This window comes from Ascaphus truei, chromosome 21 (assembly GCF_040206685.1).
Source record: "Ascaphus truei isolate aAscTru1 chromosome 21, aAscTru1.hap1, whole genome shotgun sequence".
Classification (NCBI taxonomy): domain Eukaryota; kingdom Metazoa; phylum Chordata; class Amphibia; order Anura; family Ascaphidae; genus Ascaphus; species Ascaphus truei.
The window spans coordinates 16,108,089-16,126,453 of record NC_134503.1 but is presented as its reverse complement, the minus strand read 5'-3'; the positions used below and the strand labels follow the sequence as shown (position 1 = coordinate 16,126,453).

Genomic DNA, 18,365 nt, shown 5'->3' with positions numbered 1-18,365 from the left:
AAGCGATTAGTTATTTTAGTACATTCTGTTCTGGAACCTGTAAGGCAGGGGTGCGCAAACTGGGGGGCGTGAGATTTTTCTTGGGGGGGCGTGGGTGGCTGCAGAGGACCCGCGCTCTTCCCCCAAGGCATTAAAATGAAATGCCAGGGGTCCGTGTGAAGTCTCTGGAACCTCAACTTACCTTGCATCAGCCCTTGTCTGGAAGCGTCTCCATGGCAACGCGGCGTCAAATTATGCCACGGGGTCATGCGGCGTGACATTACACTATGGCAACGCGTCAAATGATGCAGCGGGTGACGTGACGTCACATGACCCGGCACGTCATTTGATGCCGCACTGAGCGAAGGGGGGGGGGGGGCGAAGCACCGGGGGACAAGAGGCAAGGGGGCGCAGGGGCAAATGTTTGGGCACCCCTGCTGTAAGGTTTTCCCTGTTCTGAGGCAGTGATCACTCCTCAGTGTAATGCTAATACATTGTTGCTTTCCCTTGTGGCTTCCCAACCTGTAGTCTTGGCAACCCCCCTCTGCTCATATCTGTGATGGTTTGCCTATCCTTCCCCTGCTAGTTGGTATAACCCATGTCTTGTTCCTGCTTTTCCAACCAGCAGCCATAGTGAGTAGACATACCTTTCACCGCCCCCCCCCCTCCAGAAAAGCATTCTTTTTTTTACCTTCTCCCCACAAGTGTTACTTGCAAGTTATTTTATATCTTCTGTATACCCCTTCCAATAAAGTTGTAGAAAATAGAAGGACTCCGTGTGCATTTAAAGGAGACGACTTTAGCTACCTGATCGTACTCACTTGCCACAGTGAGCCTGGGCCAGAATACATTCATTCCATTATCTCAGTACGCCTAGCGCGGTCCTTTCTGTGCGGCAAATAAACCATGAGAATTGTTGACTCTAATAGTGCAATTCAAGACATTTCAGGTCCGTACAAAGGCGCACACAAGCACTATTTCAAAAGTAATCCATGCAATATCCTACATATTTGTTTCTTTTTAATATATCAGTTCTATAGTATTAGACACTACTTATTTAAAAAAACCTCTTAAAATGCAATTTTTTATGAGTTTTAATATACTGAGCATCCTTTGGTTCGTATAGCAGGCTTCAGCCCACCTCCCCAGCTGTGCAAAATCTTTGAAACACTGTCCTGTTTGTGATAATTTGTTGCCAATATTCCCAGCAGTTTGAGCTGCAAACTGTAACGATAAGCAACGTTACCTTAGTAATATCCGGATACATTGTAGCTGCTGAGTTACGCTGACTGAGGAATTTATTGAAACAGAAAGGCAGCCATTTAGTGAACCCCAGGAAGCAGGATTTTGCTGATCAATAACGGGAGAACGAATTGCTCGTCGGCTTAGGTCATTAGTTTTCAATCAAGGTAATCAAAGGCTGCATATATTAAAACAAAAACAGGGTTTTTAAATTTGTTTTTTTTTAAAGAGCTGTGCAGACTGCCTCTTTAAAATTATATTTCCGTGCACCAACTTTGTGATACTTGGTACATAAGGCCCCTGTTTGTGCATGTGTACTCTGCATTATGCCATATGATGCCACCCTACAACCACTCTCTGTATGGTCTGTCCATGTAAGCGGAATATAAAAGGTGCAAAGTGCAATGACTTGCTGATGTTGAGAGAGACATTTTGCAAGAGATAGGCAGCTTCCAAAATGTCTTGCCCATGGTCACGCATTATTATACTTAAATTGAAAGGTACAACGTGTACTCATTATCCCCTATAGCCAAACATCCAATCCTATTGCCCTTATCTCCCTGATCTCTGCTCGCGTATCCAGGTTCTGGCAAAGACCTTACCCATTATCTCTCTAAGTAGAATATAAAGAGGCAGTGTTCCCAGGGCACAGTAATGCTTTTCATTGTTTTTATTTGTCATGTAATAAATAGCCATGAAAGGTCAATTCAGGAGAGCATTGCCGAGGTCGAGTGAAAGCCTTTGTTGCAGTGGTCCCCTCACCAGCCAAGCCGGAGACATGATGCCGTGTGCATCCTGTGTATTTTTAAAGGAGCCATTCACGCCGTTTGTTCTTTTCCCCTCCATTTTTTAACACAGGGTTAAAGCAGGGGGTCCCTGGAGCTGAACACCATTAATTTCGGCTCTGGGGTGCCCTGCTTCCGGAGATACTAACCTCCATAGGTGGTGCCGGTAGCTGCTCCGGTTGAGCTAGCTGGAGTTTAACGTTTTAAACTCCCGCGACACGTGGGCCAATAGGAAGCCGAAGCTGATGATGTCACGGCTTCCTATTGGCCGGCAGGACGCGGGAGCTTTGAAACGCCGCCATATTGTGAACCCTGCAAGCCCAGAAAAGCAGCTACTGGCACCCCATGCAGAGGTAAGTATCTCCGGAAGCAGGGGGTCCCCAGAGCTGAAATGAATGGGGTTCAGCTCCAGAGACCCCCTGCTTCAATACTGTATTAAAAAAAAGCATTGCAAATAAATAAGAGCTTGGATTGTCGCTTTAAAAGGACGCGCGTTGTGATTGTGGCTTCTGTTAATAGTTTGCAGGTTATATTAACCCTGCAATAAGAAAGGTTAAAAGATTGGGCATTTGGTATTGGGGTTTATTTTGCTTTTGTATGTAAAGTTACACTTAGCAGAAATCGTTTATTACTCTGTGTACTACATAATTTAATAGCCAGTAGATTTTATATCATGTATTTAACATATATTGCTAATTTTGAAGAAAAAAAAATGGTCTCTTGGTTCCTTATCAGTGCTCAGAATATAATAGTGAGAATTTAAATCTTGGGTTGGGTAATGAATCAGATTAATTAAATAAAGGCTGAAGGTGGCATGCTTTCCACTAAGTATACTTTATATTCATTTTTTATCTACTATATATTTTGGAAAGTTGCCTGTCTGTTCGCTATGCATTTAGACACTTCTTAACATATCGTAACCATATTTTGCATGATGGTTCCTGAGATTAAGAAGCAGGTTTTTTTTCTGTTTGAATACAATTGGACGCCATTTTGAAACAAGATGACGGACAATCTGAACCTTTCAAAACGGCACTGATTTAAACCAAATCTGGCAGAATTGTAAGTACTGAAGCTGGGCTAATTTTAGAAAATCCATGTTTTGCACATTGGTAACGTTATGTTGGATGCTCGAGAGTGGGAACTAGAAGAAATGTGTTTGTTTTTGCACCTGATGGAAAAACCAAAAATGATAGTTTACCCAACAGCATTACAAAAAAACATTTTTTTTCTCCTTAAGTATGGTTACCATATTTCAACACTCAAAAATACCAAGTCGGAACACCCATCGCGCATGCGCAGTTGGCGCTCATCACTTGCGCCTGCGCAGTCGTCTTTTTTCATGCATGCCCGAGCGATGAGTACTGACTGGCATGCTGGAAATACCGTAAATAAAGTTATTTAAGAAATCCTCTCTGATGGCAACTTTAAATTAAAAAGATGGACATGTCTGGTAAAATACGGACGTATGGTAACCCTACAGTAAAGCTGCTGACCAAGCAATATATATATATATTTTTTAATAAATCTATTCGGTACTATGAGAAAATACTTGTAGCATATTATAATGTAACAAGCATGTTTTGTTTTTATAGCAACCATTTACACAGTCACATCCCCTTCCTCTTCTGGAACAGGCTCTGGCACACCACTTTTTGAGCCCTGTCCCCTCACTAGCAGTGCACCAATTGTATCTAGTGACTGCATGGTCACATGATCTTCCCCACAGAACTTTGCATCTTTGGTCCTCTTCTGCTGCACTGAGCAATTTAGTGAACCCCCGAGCCAAATCTTCACTGATCGATCACAGGAGAACAGATCGATCGGCAATTTAGCTAATTACTTATCATTGTGTGGATTGTATTGATGCACATATTAAAGGGAAAAAAATAAAATGTAAAAAAAACCCGGCAGCTTTAAGAAACAAAAACAATAAATTATCCATTTATAAATCTCAGTATTTTGAGGGGTTCCTTAGAATTCCCTGGGAACGCCGGGTACTTACAGCTAGTATAAAATAAAATACAACCAGTGTTTGTTTGAATGTAGGATTTTATTAATACGCAGACGTGCTGGGCCTCTTTCATATCCTCAGATTGAGAATAAAGCCATTTAATATATGAAGAGCCTCCTAGTGGAAATGTTAGGTACTGTTCTTGCATTCTGAAAGGACAAAAACCCATAAAGCAGTTAACATTAGTAACGTGCATTTAAATTGGAATATATTAAAAACATTTTAACGTGTTCGATAATGAGTAATACGGAAAAAAACACATGGTCAAATATCCTTAAACATACAATACATTATGCTTTTAGTAAGGCTGGGGGGCTCAACTCCGGTGCTCATGACACCCCCCAAACAGGTCAGGTTTTCAGAATATCCCTGTGTAACCTTGTGTCTGTAAGCAGCACAGGACATGGCCCCTTTAAGAATTTTACTCCACTGAACCATGTGACTGTGCTTAGCCATTGGGTGACAGTTAGAGAGAGGGAGAGAGATCTGCATGGAGCTGGGACTGTGAGGGTGTGTGGGCCCATCCTGCAGAGAGAGAACTGCATGGAGCTGGCACTGTGAGGCAGTGAGGGTGTGCAGGCCCATCCCGCAGAGAGAGAACTGCATGGAGCTGGGACTGTGAGGCATTGAGGGCCCATCCCGCAGAGAGAGAACTGCATGGAGCTGGGACTGTCTGACAGATCTGGAGAGTGGAGTGATGTGGTGAGCTGCGGCACAGTGAGGAAAGCTCAGGGAATAACCCCACCGTGAGGAATCTGCCAGCCCCGGAGGAGCAGCCCAGGAGACAGACAGCTGAAGGAAGAGATTCCCCTGCGGTGAGAAGGAAAGGACGCCCCTTACATTTAGCAAAAGCCTGCAACTGGCAATGCAGAATAAAGAGCTCCAGCGAGATATCAATGTCACCTAACCCTGTCTGATCATCAGGTGAGTGAACTTCGTTACAGTGACACTGCTATACACTGATAAGCGCTGGTTACATTTCAGTAGGGTAATAAGTTATTGTGAAATAGAAAGAATAACCCTGCGCTTGTGATAGTAATTTAAATATAGAAATGTGGCTGCTCAAGCACCCAATAGAAAGAATTTACCTCCAAATTCTATCATAAGCAAAGTATAGAAAGAACTCGTGGAGGGTGCAACAAGTGATGTGCAAAGTAGTGAAGGTGTTAAACACTCTTACATTGTATACCATTTGAATAAAGTTAACTCTTAAACCATGTGCTGTGAAAAAGTCTTCTCATATAGCTGCAGGTGCAAACAATGTGCAAAATTGTGATTGAATAAAATACTCTTAAAAGTGCATATATTATGGATAACGTTAAAGCATATGCTGTTGAAAATTCTTCTCGTGTGGCTACGTGTAACTTCAGTCTTCCTCCCGGGGCCATAAGAAATAGAAGAGAATACCAATGGTGCAGGCCCTGAAAGTATATTAGGGTCAAAACAACAGAGCTTTAAAATGTAGCCTCACATTTAAAACTCTGGAAACATTCCTTGCATGGGTATCTTTTGGCGTTGATGTAATGTGTTCTATCACTTCCTGAGCGCCCCCCAGGTTTTTTCTATACTATAGTAAGTTATTGTGTATGATATGTTGTGGCCCTAATTATAAGGGTCACAGGAGTATTTGCAAACATGTGTTTATTTCTGTTTTGGTATCCATAAGGCTGCGGCCAGGGTAAGGAGACGCGCGTTCGCGTCACCTCGGCGTCTGCCCGAGCAGGCGCGATTGGCTGTCCTGCTCACTGCGTGCTGGAGGGGGGGAGGACGGCATGTCAGACTGGAGCGGGGCATGACATTACATCCTTGGCTCCATCTGATTGGTTGTTGTGACTGCTGTGCTCTCATTGGCTCTTACCTGGTCACGTGACACGCCGGAAAAACAAATTCTTATGTCTCCCCAAGTACAGCACCGCTCCAAGCGCACGAAGCAGCACTTTGGACGCGTGCATAAGGTAACCTGTATTTAAACGTGCCGAGCGTGAGCGCGCGCGTCTCCTCACTCTGGCCGCAACCTAAACTGTTATACATATCCTGTTGTGGTGTTCCCCCTTATTACTGACCCCACTCAAATGTAAGGATCAATATATTAAACAGAGTCAGGACCCCACCTCATACACTGAGGTACAGTCAAATAAAGAGGGGTTACACCAGTTCAGCACAGGGGCTCAATGGGAGCCATCTGTGCTGAAGCAGGGACGGATTGAGCCACCTGTGCTGAAGCAGGGATATTCTGAAAACCTGACCTGTTGGGGTGGGGATTTGAGGCCTGGAGTTGAGCACATTTGCATAAAGGGATATGTGCAGGGGCTCCAACCTCACAGTAATAAATCCTGAACTCTAAAGCAAACACATTTACAAAATATTCAGCCTGTTTTTTTTTACATCTCCTCCGAAATCGCACAGTGAGCGTCTAAAGGTCACTTACAGCTCTAAATAAGTATTTCTGGGAGAAGAAAGAACACACATGCATGTATCTTCAGTCCACAAGGGAATAAAGAAATATAATCAGAAATCTTCTGAGTGTGATGGTGCAGTATACAGGCAGATTTCTGCAGGGAAGGGATGGGGCTTGTTAAAGCATTATATTTCTACATCAATTGTGGGGGGGGGGGGGCACTTGTGTTTTGACAAACAGAACATGATACTACACTGAATTATATATACAAGCTAATAATGGGAGGTCTGGTGAAAATGCAACAGGAAAAAGCCAAGATATGGGGAAGAATCCTGTTGAAAATGTCAGCCTGGGGAAGATCCCGCCTGTGATTTCAATCTTCTGTTTATAACTCCAGCAAATGTGCAGTTTTAATTCTCACCTGTTAGGCTTCCGTCATGCACTGATCTGTGGTAAGGAAATACATGGATATTTTAGAGAAGTGGTACACACACACACACACACACACACACACACACACACACACACACACACACACACACACACACACACACACACACACACCTTTGTAACCTACATTATTTGGGTTATCAAATCTGTCTGTTAGGCTGCGATAATACCAGCAGCGCGCGCGCGCTCCCTCAGGGTGATGCGCACGCCGGAAACCTGCACTGCAGGCAGGAGGCGAGATGGAAGCGTGCCCATGATGTCACGTGAGCGGTTTGCCCTCTTTGGCTGAACCGCTAACGTGACGCAACCGCCACTCCAGACAATCAATTCCTTGGATCTGCTGTAAATTTGCGCGCTTGGCCGCCTCGTTCGTGCGCGCTCAATACGAAACATGAAATTGTTTTGGCGTCGCACGCCCGGCCGCAATGCGTATAAGAACATCCTTATACATTGTAATACAGAGACTGGGAGGGCTATGTTGGCCTCCCATGATCTAAAGGTGTGGCTTTGCTGGTCTTGATACAAAGCAAATACAATGGCTAATACATGTGTATTTCCACCTGTGTTTAGCATTGTACCATGTCAAATACCTCGTTGTTTTCTTACCAGTTTGAGGCAGAATGAGAATATTGTCCTCGCCAAGCCCTTGCTCCAGAGAGAAATTACGGAATTTGTCTAGCAGTTCTGTCCTCAGTTCCTTATCTCGGCCTGAAACCAGAAAGCAAAACTGCTCCTAGAATGTTCCTGCCCATCATATCCTGCCTGAGGAATCTTCAACAACCCGCAGTCCTATTAATGTGCCAGTAATGCCTCCGATTATCCCTCTACCTTCACCTGATACACACAGGTTTTTTCCTACACCCCCAGTATACCACTAAGATATTCAATGACCCCCTCATATTTCTTATTCATACTCCCATAATGTTTTATACAGTTCCACATATCCACCCGGTGTATTGCTTCATTCCTGCTCAGATTCTTGTTTTACACATCTCCCGCTGTTAAGTCCCAACCGTTCCTTCTCTGCTCCTTTGTACTCAGTGTAGGTATTCCTCGGTTTCCCACTTTGCTTCTCTAGGTCTTTTCTAGTAACCCTATTTTGTGGAATATGGTCCTATCCATTGCTACCCCTTTTATTCTATACCTTGGGTGTGGCTTTCCACCCCAGTCATACCTTTGTGGATTCCTACTGCCCATAGATGATGGATCTTCTCACCCAACCCCAGTGGAGCGTGCACTTACCAAACAGAGTCACCATGGTGTAGACGTTCGTGCCCTTGGTCTTGCGCATGGACATCAAGACATACTCCTTGTAGTTGGTCTCGACCACGCTGATGTCATAATCACCACCCGAGCCTTTTAGAGAAGAACACACCAAAAACTGATTGCCTTATCTACCGAAAGTACCTTTGAGCAGGGGAACGTGGTCTTACTATTTTGCTTCTTTCTGTAAACAACAATTTGCCCTTATATGTATGGGATTTATGTATTAACAATATGGTTTTTAAATTGTAATGTCATCTGCCATTAGTTCACTCATTTAGTATTAGCCTCAAATCTAATAATCATATGATCATTTGATAAATGTCAGGTAAAGTAGGTGCCTGTTCTAATGTAACTGCCCTCCATGCTGCTCCTGTATAGGATTAGTACAGGGGGCTGCAGCCTTTCAAGGAAGAAACACATGCATGAATATTACACCCCCCACACATGCATACATATACTGTACTATACACACTAAGTAATAGGTATATACTGTATAAGCATTAACATACAACAAACTTACTTTAAACAGAATTAGGGAAAGGAAAAAATACGTGGAGGAATAAAATGCATCTCACAATAATAAGTCCCTTTTAGTTTTTTTCATTGTTTTTCTGTGCAAAACAGTTTGTCATTTACAAATACATAATACATACACACATACACTAACCCCCCCCCAAATACACACATACGCTACCCTCCCCAAATACACACACTACCCCCGCCAAATACAAATATAAACTACCCCCCAAATACACATTCACTGTCCCCCAAATACATACACTGCCCCTCAAATACATACACTACACCCCCAAATACATGCACACACACTACCCCCCAAATACACACGCTACCCTTCCCAAATACACACGCTACCCCTCCCAAATACACACACACACTGCCCCCCCAACACACACACACTACCCCCCCAAACAAACACACACATACACTACACCCCCTAACTATATATATATATATATATATTAGGGCATAAGTGAAACAACATACATTGATATTAATAGGCACTTATTCGTATTCACTCACATTTTAAAGCCAAACCTCTCACTCTCACACCTTGTAATGTGTGAGGGAAAAATACCTCTCTCTTCTGTAAAGCGCTATACTGTCCATTTAGTTTGGAAATCATTTGGATCTTCAGACGCCCGCAAAGCCCTAACAGCACTTTTCCAGCCACAAGCCTGAGCGTGGCAGTGTAATAATACATATTAGGCTGGGGCCTTGGAACAGCAGACCGTACGGAGGCGTCCGCCCGCTGAGCGAACAGAGTGCCTTAATGCAGCGTACGGGGGCGTCCGCGCGGAAGCAGGAGGGGGCGCGCGTTGTGTGAGAATTCAGTTAAATTGATTTCTCAGCGCGACAGACAGGCCACGTGAGCGGTTCACCCAACGAGGGCAAACCAGTTCCGTGACGCCCCCCATTGCCCGTCCACCATGGCCAGGGCCACAGTCTCCGCACGGGAGAAGGCACCATGGCCCCAGCCTAAGAGTTAGTGGCGATTGTCCCTTATGAGATAATGTAATTACAGTATCTCTCACAGGATTCCAAGGAGACTCAGACACCCTATCTTCATATAAGAGGACCTAATGATCCTAATAGCTGGTTATAAATAATCTCCTCATACTAAAACAAAACCCATTACCAAATGTAAATGTGACATTAGGGCACAGTTAAATGTATGTGTTGAAGTACATGAATGGAACACCGAAAGGTATTGTGATGATTGAGTGAAGAGATAACAAACCTATCTGGCTCTTCATGGGGAAAAGTCACTATTGCCTGCACTTTAGTGAAGATACTCCTACATCGGAAAGTTCAGTGCACGAGGAACCAGATGATTGGGCCTGTGTGCCTTGATTGAAAGATTGTGACTGATCATTCTCACAGTCTTAGGCCGCGCTTATAGTGCCGGCGATGCGACGTTGCCCGAAAACAAATACATTGCCGCCACACGCAACGGCAACAAGCGAAGGAGCGACGTCGCCGTCTCGAAAACCTGAAGCCGGCAAAATTTGATTTTTCAAGGGCCGTTGCGTCACGTGACGGCCCTTGAACAAATAAAATTGCCAGAATCCCGCGACCCCGGCGAAACATAACTTTCGCCGGTGGTGACGGGTGACGTCGCCAACTACAGCACTATAGGCACGGCCTTAAGTCCTATTCATCAAAAATAATCATTAACTAGACTGGATGCTGTAATCTTACGTTGATTTTTAGAACGGAAGCGGCCTGGCTGGTCTGTCTTGATGTATGTCATGGTCCTCTGGTCACATCTGTCCATCCTGGAATATAATGACAGGGGCAGCAGTGGTAAATGAGTGTTCCATCTCTAATCTCTATATTCAGAGTTCCCATTGTAAATCCTTGTATTCCTCCATGCAGGCAGTTTACAACCGAAATTAACTCGTTTATTTAACTCAGTCATGCAGTAGCTGCAAAGGCAAACAAGATCTTATCTTGCATTAAATGGGCAATGGATGGAAGGGAAGTAAACATAATTTTGCCCCTTTTATAAAGCATTAGTAAGTTCACACCTTGAATCTGGAGTACCATTTTGCCACCACTCGACAAAAAAGACATAATGGAACTGGACAAAGTGCAGAGAAGAGCCACCAAATTAATAAAAGGGATGGATAATCTGATTTATGAGGAGAGGCTGGCTCATTTAGATTTGTTTACATTAGAAGAGGCGTATAAGAGGGGAAATGGTAACTATATACAAATATATTCGGGGACGGTACAAGGAGCTTTTTCAAAAGATATACTCATCCGAAGGGCAGTTCAAACGACACAGGGTCATCCCTAAAGTTGGAGGAAAGGAGATTTCACCAGCAACAAAGGAAAGGATTATTTACAGTAAGGGCAGTTAGAATTCATTACCTATGGAGACTGTGATGGCAGATACAATAGATATGTTCAATAAAAGGTTGGACATCTTTTTAGAAAGGAAAGGTATTCGGGGATATACCTAATAAATAAACATGGGATAGATGTTGATCCAGGGAGTAATCTGATTGCCAATATTTTGAGTCCTGAAGGAATTTATTTTCCCCTTATGAGATACCATTAAATGATGTGTCACTGGAGTTTTTGTTTGCCTTCCTCTGGATCAATATACTGTAAGTAGGGATATAGGATAAAGTATCTGCAGTCTAAATTTAGCATAGGTTGAACTTGATGGACGTATGTCTTTTTTTCAACCTCTTCTATGTAACTACAGGTGCAGCGGCCGTTATTCGAACATTTATCTGGGTACATCTTGCGTTACGCCCCATGGTGGACCCGAGATGGTCAGTTGCAGACATAATGGCCAATCGGATTAACACAGCAGGGGTCCCTGCTGTGTGAGTCCTACCGGGGTCTGCCTTTCTGTAATAGACACGCAGTAAGAGGCTAAATCAGTCACTCTAACTGCGCGCCTCTCACAGGCGATTGCGGAGTTTTTATTACAATTCTAACATTACAGTAATGTAGCAGGGGGTCTCCTGAGTTGAACAAAGTTGATTTCAGCCTTGGGGACCCCCTAGTTTCCGAGATACAGGCCCCGTTACCGGCAACCCATTAGGGGCCTGTATCTCGGGAAGTAGGGGGTCCCCAAGGCTGAAATCAACTTTGTTCAACTCAGGAGACCCCCTGCTACATTACTGTAATTTTAGAATTGTAATTAAAACCCTGCGATCGCCTTTGAGGCACGCAGTTAGAGTGAGGCTGCGTCCATACAGGGTACAGCCATGCGGAGGTGCGCGGAGGCTGAGGGAAAGCGGGTGCTTTCCCTGGCCATAGAACGCGCGCCGTCCCTGGGCGTGTCTATGGGCGTGCCAATGATGTCACGGAACCACTCACGTGACTGCCCTATCACGCGAGAAATCAAGTTTTAACTGACTTCTCGCGCATCGCACGCACGCAGCATGGACGCGATCACTACCTTGAGGCCGCGTCAGCGCGGTTGTACCCTCTATGGACGCAGCCTGACTGATTCAGCCTATCTCTTAATGCGTGTCTACTACAGAAAATCAGACCCCGGTAGGACTCACAGCAGGAATCCCTGCTGTGTTAATCCGATGCGTTTTAAGGCTGTGAGTATACCAGAAATCGCCCGTGGTGTCACCTGGAGAGACACCAAGCCGCTCAAAAACAAGTGCTATACGTTTCCTGAAAACTGTTTATACCAAACGCAGCTGTCTCCCTGCTCGCTGCTGCAGAGCAGGAGACAGGCAAATTTGTTTTCAAGCAGCAACAGCCACGTCACATGACGCAGCCATCCAATCACAGCGAAGTTCAGTGCACCAATCATGTTCCTCCAAAATCTAACCAATGAAAAGCCAAGAAAAAATTTACCTCAGGATTTCATACAAAATACAGGTTTTTTTCCTTTATTGAAAAGCCATATATACCGTGAAGAACACGCCGTACACATGGAAGAACATAGATAATTATTGACTGACTTAATTAATTATTACAAAAAAAAATAATTAAATGACATTAATTATTTTATTAATAATTAATCACTATTATGGACAAATCTTCAATGGAAGAATTCATTGGGTTGGCGTTGGAAAGGCAGGCGCTGTGGTAAAGGAAGTGACTGATCTGAGCGTGTCTCCCCTGCAGGCGCTTGCTAAATCTCGTGCGCATGTATCTCGCCACGTATAAGCCACAGATAAGCGCTTGGTATAATCGCAGCCTTAGTCTGCCCCGGCTAAGCTTGTGAGGATCGCGGGGCAAATTCCATTTCCAGATTTGTTCGAATAACGGCCGCTGCATCTGTATGTAACTACAGGTATGTGACTCCTTCGTTCTGTCTGGGGCTTGCGAGCTGGGTGTAATTGCATGGTCTTCCGTGACCATATACATAGATATGTCATAAAGTAGAAATGAGTGAATATTTGTAAAATATTGCTGTGTACCCACTGCTTTACAATAAGTTTATATATGTCATTCCCTTGCGTGAACAGCCTACAATGTGAAACACAAACCAGTTAGTTGACTTTCTTCATGTTAAAGCTGCAGTTCAGTCTTTTTTTTTTACATGTATTTTTTTACTTCAATAGTTTCATGTGGGCAATCTCTAATTAGCTAAAGAACAGTATAGCTGCAGCTCAATTCGTTTTCCATGTATTGATAGGTCGAAATTTGGTGACATATTAAAAGCTGGGATTTGTTTATAATCTGCTTGACTGGCAGTGGAAGCTCATGAATATTCATGAGCACTCCTGCACTGACATGTGCTAGAGGGAGGGCAGGGCTGACAAAGGGGTGTGCCAGGGCTTGTGACAGGACATGAAGGGGCAGTGCCTTAGCAAATGGCTGTTAAAATAGAATACAAGAAAATTGGTCTTTCAAAGTTGTTGTTTTTTTAAAAACAGAAAATGCTAAAAGTATTTTTTCTTACTACAGAACTGATTTATTAAAAAAAAACCACACATGCAGGATATTGACTGAACTGCAGCTTTAAAAGGGCCCGGCATTAGGTCCTGAATTAAATTCTTCCAAATGAAAGCCTGGTACTTTGATCACTAATCCCCCCTTTCACAAATGACAGTTTGTGCAGTCCACTTCCAACACAACAGCACAAGTAATAAATGTGTTCTCAACAATATACATAGTTTCATTTTTCTTCAATATTCTAATGATTTTGGCTTTTTTATTTTAATGTCTCCTTTGATATATGTCATATACGCAATTAATAATAAAAAACAGACAGCAAATACATGGTACATAGTTTTGATTTCAAATGGCATATTGCAGATTGTGCTATAATATAAAATGTGGTTTATTTATATATATGTCTAAGGCTGAGTCCATGTTCAAGCGCTTATCTTATATCTTATAATATAAATATAATATAAAATGTGGTTTATTTATATATTTATATATATATATATATATATATATATATTAATATATTATATATACAAATGTAAATACAACTGTATGCTCATCTGCATGTCTTAGGCAGGTCTGCAACCCCGCCTTTCACCATTATCACCCAGCACACAGCACTTCCACTGCAGCAAGGGATTCTGGGAAATGACATGCAAATGAGCACACAGTGCCACCTTTTACTTCAAAACCATTCAACATGGTTCCCCTATAGGCTTAAGCTTGCTGCATGGTCACAGCTTTGAGCACAGCCAGGGTTAAGGTGCATAGCCAGTAAACCCACCCACAGACATAATCCCCTGCTGCAGTGGAAGCGCTGTGTGCTGGGTGATAATGGTGAAAGGCGGGGTTGCAGACCTGTCTAAGGCCTCGGCCATGTTTACCGCTTGCTGGCGGAAGCGTGCTGACGCGTGCTCCCGCTCAGCACTGAGCTCCTACAGCCACAATTAGAGCAGCTTTAGTAGGGGCTCACCTATGCTCCCGCAAGCGCGCGTAAGCGCAGGTCTCAGGGGAATTTTAAATTCCCTCGCTTGCCGGCACAACAGGCCGGTCACGTGAGCGCTTCCACTGCAGCAAGGGATTATGTCTGTGGGTGGGTTTACTGGCTATGCACCTTAACCCTGGCTGTGCTCAAAGCTGTGACCATGCAGCAAGCTTAAGCCTATAGGGGAACCATGTTGAATGGTTTTGAAGCAAAAGGTGGCACTGTGTGCTCATTTGTATGTCATTTCCCAGAATCCCTTGCTTCAGTGGAAATGCTGTGTGCTGGGTGATAATGGTGAAAGGCAGGGTTGCATACTTGTCTAAGGCTGAGTCCATGGTCAGCGCTTATCCGCTGACCCGTGCTGAGGCGCGCTGACGCTTGTCAGTGAGCCCCTGCAGCCGCAATGAGAGCGGCTTTAGCAGGGGCTCGCTCACGCTTCCGCAGGCGTGCGGAGGCGTAGCTCTTAATTTTTTTTAGTTTAAGCGCTCACGGGAGCGCAGGGACGGTCACGTGAGCGGTTCGCCCAATGAGGGCGAACCAGCTCCGTGACGTCACTGGCCCGCCCCCCAACACGCCCCCGGATGGCGCGCTTTCCCTCAGCGCGCCTCTGCACGGCTGAAGTCACCATGGATTCAGCCTAAGACATGCAAATGAGCATACAGTAATATTTCCATTGTGTGTGTGTGTGTATATATGTATATATATATATACATACATACACACACACACGCACACAACAGTGAAGTTTTAAATATTTTATTAATGTTGTTGTTTTTGAATCCTACAGGGTATATGGACCAAGGCAAAAAGGGAGCAATTCTGAGGAAAAATAACTGCACATAGATAGATCTACAATCTATCAAAAGTGTATGCATGTGTGTGTGCCGCTTGCATCCCTCCCCCGTGGGACACGCTGGACCTCCCTCCTGCGCCTGGCTGGAATTTGTGCCCCCCGGAAGTCGGGTCAAACTTCCATATCCGCATTCAGGAACAGTGTTCTACTGGAGGCCTTCCAGCGCCAAGGTAAAATGTTGTATGTTTATGTATATTGTGCAGGTATTGTGGTGTGTGGGGCGGTATTGTGTGGGAGGGTATTGTGTTAATATTGTGGTGTGGGTGGTATTGCGGGGAGGGAATTGTGTGGGTAATGTGGGAGGGGTGCGTGTGTCCGGTGAAGTGGGGGCCATTGAGAGAGAGAGAGAGAAGGGAGCAGTTAGAGGAGTGAGGTGAAGGAGGGAGAGAGGGGAGGTAGGTGAGTGAGAGGTAGAGCTTAAGACGGGGAGGGGGATAATGAGAGGGGGAGGTATAGAGGTGGGTGAGAGAGCGAGGAGGTGTGGAAGAGAGAGTGGGGCCGCCGACGGGGGGGCCCTGGTGGAAACTCCCAGGCCAATGAAGAGATGATTTATTGCTGCAGCATAAGAAGGTTTCTTTACTTACTTGGGATAAGTGGACACGACTTCCAAGCTCCCATCAGCAGTGGGTGTGATGACAGTGGTGCACATTTTCATGTACTGTTTCTTGGACTGGAACCAATTGGAGTTGGAGGCCATAGCGATGCTGTACCACTTCCCTACAATCTAGAACCATAGTTCCATTAAAGGGACAATTCTTATAATCTCGTCATTTACCTTCATCAGGTTCCAGAGACATCAATGACCTGATACAACGTGGTTCAGTGCAGTTGGCTCGTACCCTTTTCTCTCCCATATTTTTAACCCCCTGAGTGCATAGCAATGTGTCTAAGACCCCTCTGGTTCTCAAGGTGTTACATGTAGTTACATAACCATTGTAGTACAGGTACCAACAAAGCGCAGTGGAGAATCAGGCAAGTTATTGCTTTTCTGACTGCAGGACAGCACTACACCTACCAATAGCAAAGATCTATTTGAAGGATTTTGTATTTCTTTGATAAATACAGTTGATGTTTTTGCTGGAGTTCTGCTTACAAATACCCCATGTGGCAGACTCCTCATTATACTGTAAACGGCACAATCCCCTGCACAGCTGCAGAGCTAGTCTGAACTTTACATGGATTGAACTATATCTCCATTCTGCCATATTTTCCATGTTCTGTATACTATGTGCAAAGTTAACAAGATATATACATTTAGAGCCGCAATCCATGCATGATCACAGCATAAAGATCCTGCAGGGCTGGTTCATGCTATTTTAGCTCCGGGATCTTTCCCCTGAAAAAGTTATAGTTTTTTCCCTTGGACATTGTTTTTTTTGTCAGGGGTAAACAAGCGAGGTACCGGGTCCCCCTCAATAGCCAGCTATGGCATCACTGGCAAATGTCATGGGAGAAACTTGCTACTTACCTACTCATCATGCAGACACATCAAGTATTGCCCCCATGTATCTATATAACCAGTATTGCACCCAGGCTACCCAATTCACCAAATCCTACTTATATGTAGAGAGCAGATACACGTAGAGTACCACACGCTAACCAATGCATAAACAGTGTTGTGTCAAGGTCCTATTTTGTTTAGAAGTGTTATTCCAGAGGCAGTGCAAGCTGCCTATCCAGCAGAGGCTGCCCTGATATATATATATATATATATATTGGACAAATATATATATTGGACAGTGTAGGCAGTGCAAGCTACCTACCCCGCAGAGACACTGCTCTGCCAAACCACCTTTTATATATGTATCATATATAAACAGTGTAGACGCCATTTGTATATAAAATAGTATAGAGTATGTACAGTAGGGGACAGTCCATTCATCCCACAGGCCGTGCCACACTAGACCGTCCATTAATACTTATCCCTGCCCCGGTCAATTTCCAAGCTAGTGCACCTCAGATCTTTTTGTCAAACCCATCTCTAATTAAGATCTGCCATGTTTAGCCGATCACCACTAACTCACCTCAGCTTGCCATACTTACTTTATCATCCTGGAAGTCTGGTTGAACGGGAATATCAGACTGGGCACACACGGCACACAAGGCAAACAGGGCCACCAAGCCCAAACTAAGCAGAAGTCCCTTCATGGTTCAATCTTGGTCCCAGATATTATGATGTTTCCTTCTGTGTATGTGAGCAACGCACTGAATCCTGACCACTTTTATACAGAGCTGGATAACACTGTTAGACAATCACACAGCTGGGACCAGATCATGTGCTTAGAGGCTGGCTTTGGCAAGTGCAAGCATTACCCTCTGTGCCCCCCACAGTTGAGCTGCAGAGCCAGAGAATGTTATGGAATGTACCCAGAGGGCAGGAGAGGAACCTGGAACAAGGGAGGACGGGGTGTGTGATTAGTTTTGTAAGGGAAGAAGGGTATGTCATCGGTTGTGTAACCAGTCCAGCTGTGAAACATATTGGCTGCTAGCTTGTGGTAACAAAGGCTTTCTGATTACGTATTTACAGAATATTCTGTTCTGCTGACTTTTTGGTTATGAGCAGGTTGCCTTCAGGGGCCTAGGTTAACTGGAACTGTGAGGTCCCTATGCCCCTTAACCTCCTCTAATTGTAATTGCATTGAGCATACATAATATACTACAGACTAAAACAAACAGAGGCGCCCTATACACTCATCGAGAACAGTGACCTCCCGTTAAACCTATATAAAATATCCATATCTATTTGACGTATCCTGCGCTGATAAACAGTCTACTTGTATGCAGAACAGGCTCCCCTCACATATATATTTTTCCTTACCAGACTTTCCGTTAGTACAGAGAAGAGGTGGAGCACATACACACAAATGCCATCTTTCTATTGACAAACACTCATCTACTAAACACTTTAGTGAACAACTACTGCCCAAGCAGGGACCTTTCAGGCCTCCCTCTCACCCTCTGTTCTGCCAGACTCTCCACTTGTATGTGTAGCCAGG

At 44.3% G+C, this 18,365-nt stretch overlaps 1 protein-coding gene across 2 annotated transcripts; it reads right to left on the bottom strand.

Annotated features, from left to right (window-relative positions):
• Positions 1-4,040: 4,040 nt before the first annotated feature.
• On the bottom strand, positions 4,041-17,645 carry LOC142472232 (lipocalin-like). Of its 2 annotated transcripts, XM_075579134.1 has the most exons (7): positions 17,413-17,642; positions 15,954-16,093; positions 10,355-10,431; positions 8,111-8,224; positions 7,475-7,576; positions 6,840-6,865; positions 4,041-4,169 (listed from the first exon to the last, which is right to left on the bottom strand). In XM_075579134.1, the coding sequence occupies exons 1-6, from the start codon at positions 17,515-17,517 to the stop codon at positions 6,843-6,845; spliced, it is 561 nt and encodes a 186-aa protein (XP_075435249.1). In that variant the 5' UTR covers positions 17,518-17,642; the 3' UTR covers positions 4,041-4,169; positions 6,840-6,842. The 2 variants fall into 2 exon arrangements, with proteins under 2 accessions (XP_075435249.1, XP_075435250.1); XM_075579135.1 differs by lacking the exon at positions 6,840-6,865 and having other exon boundaries at positions 17,413-17,645.
• Between the last annotated feature and the right edge of the window lie 720 nt (positions 17,646-18,365).

Excerpts from the sequence above, each read along its gene's own strand:
- LOC142472232 (XM_075579134.1), bottom strand. The coding sequence starts at position 17,517 with ATGAAGGGACTTCTGCTTAGTTTGGGCTTGGTGGCCCTGTTTGCCTTG. Across the intron at positions 10,432-15,953 it reads GTCGTGTCCACTTATCCCAA|GATGGACAGATGTGACCAGA; the intron begins GTAAGTAAAGAA and ends ATTATATTCCAG. Across the intron at positions 8,225-10,354 it reads CTTCCGTTCTAAAAATCAAC|GCTCGGGTGGTGATTATGAC; the intron begins GTAAGATTACAG and ends CTTCTCTAAAAG.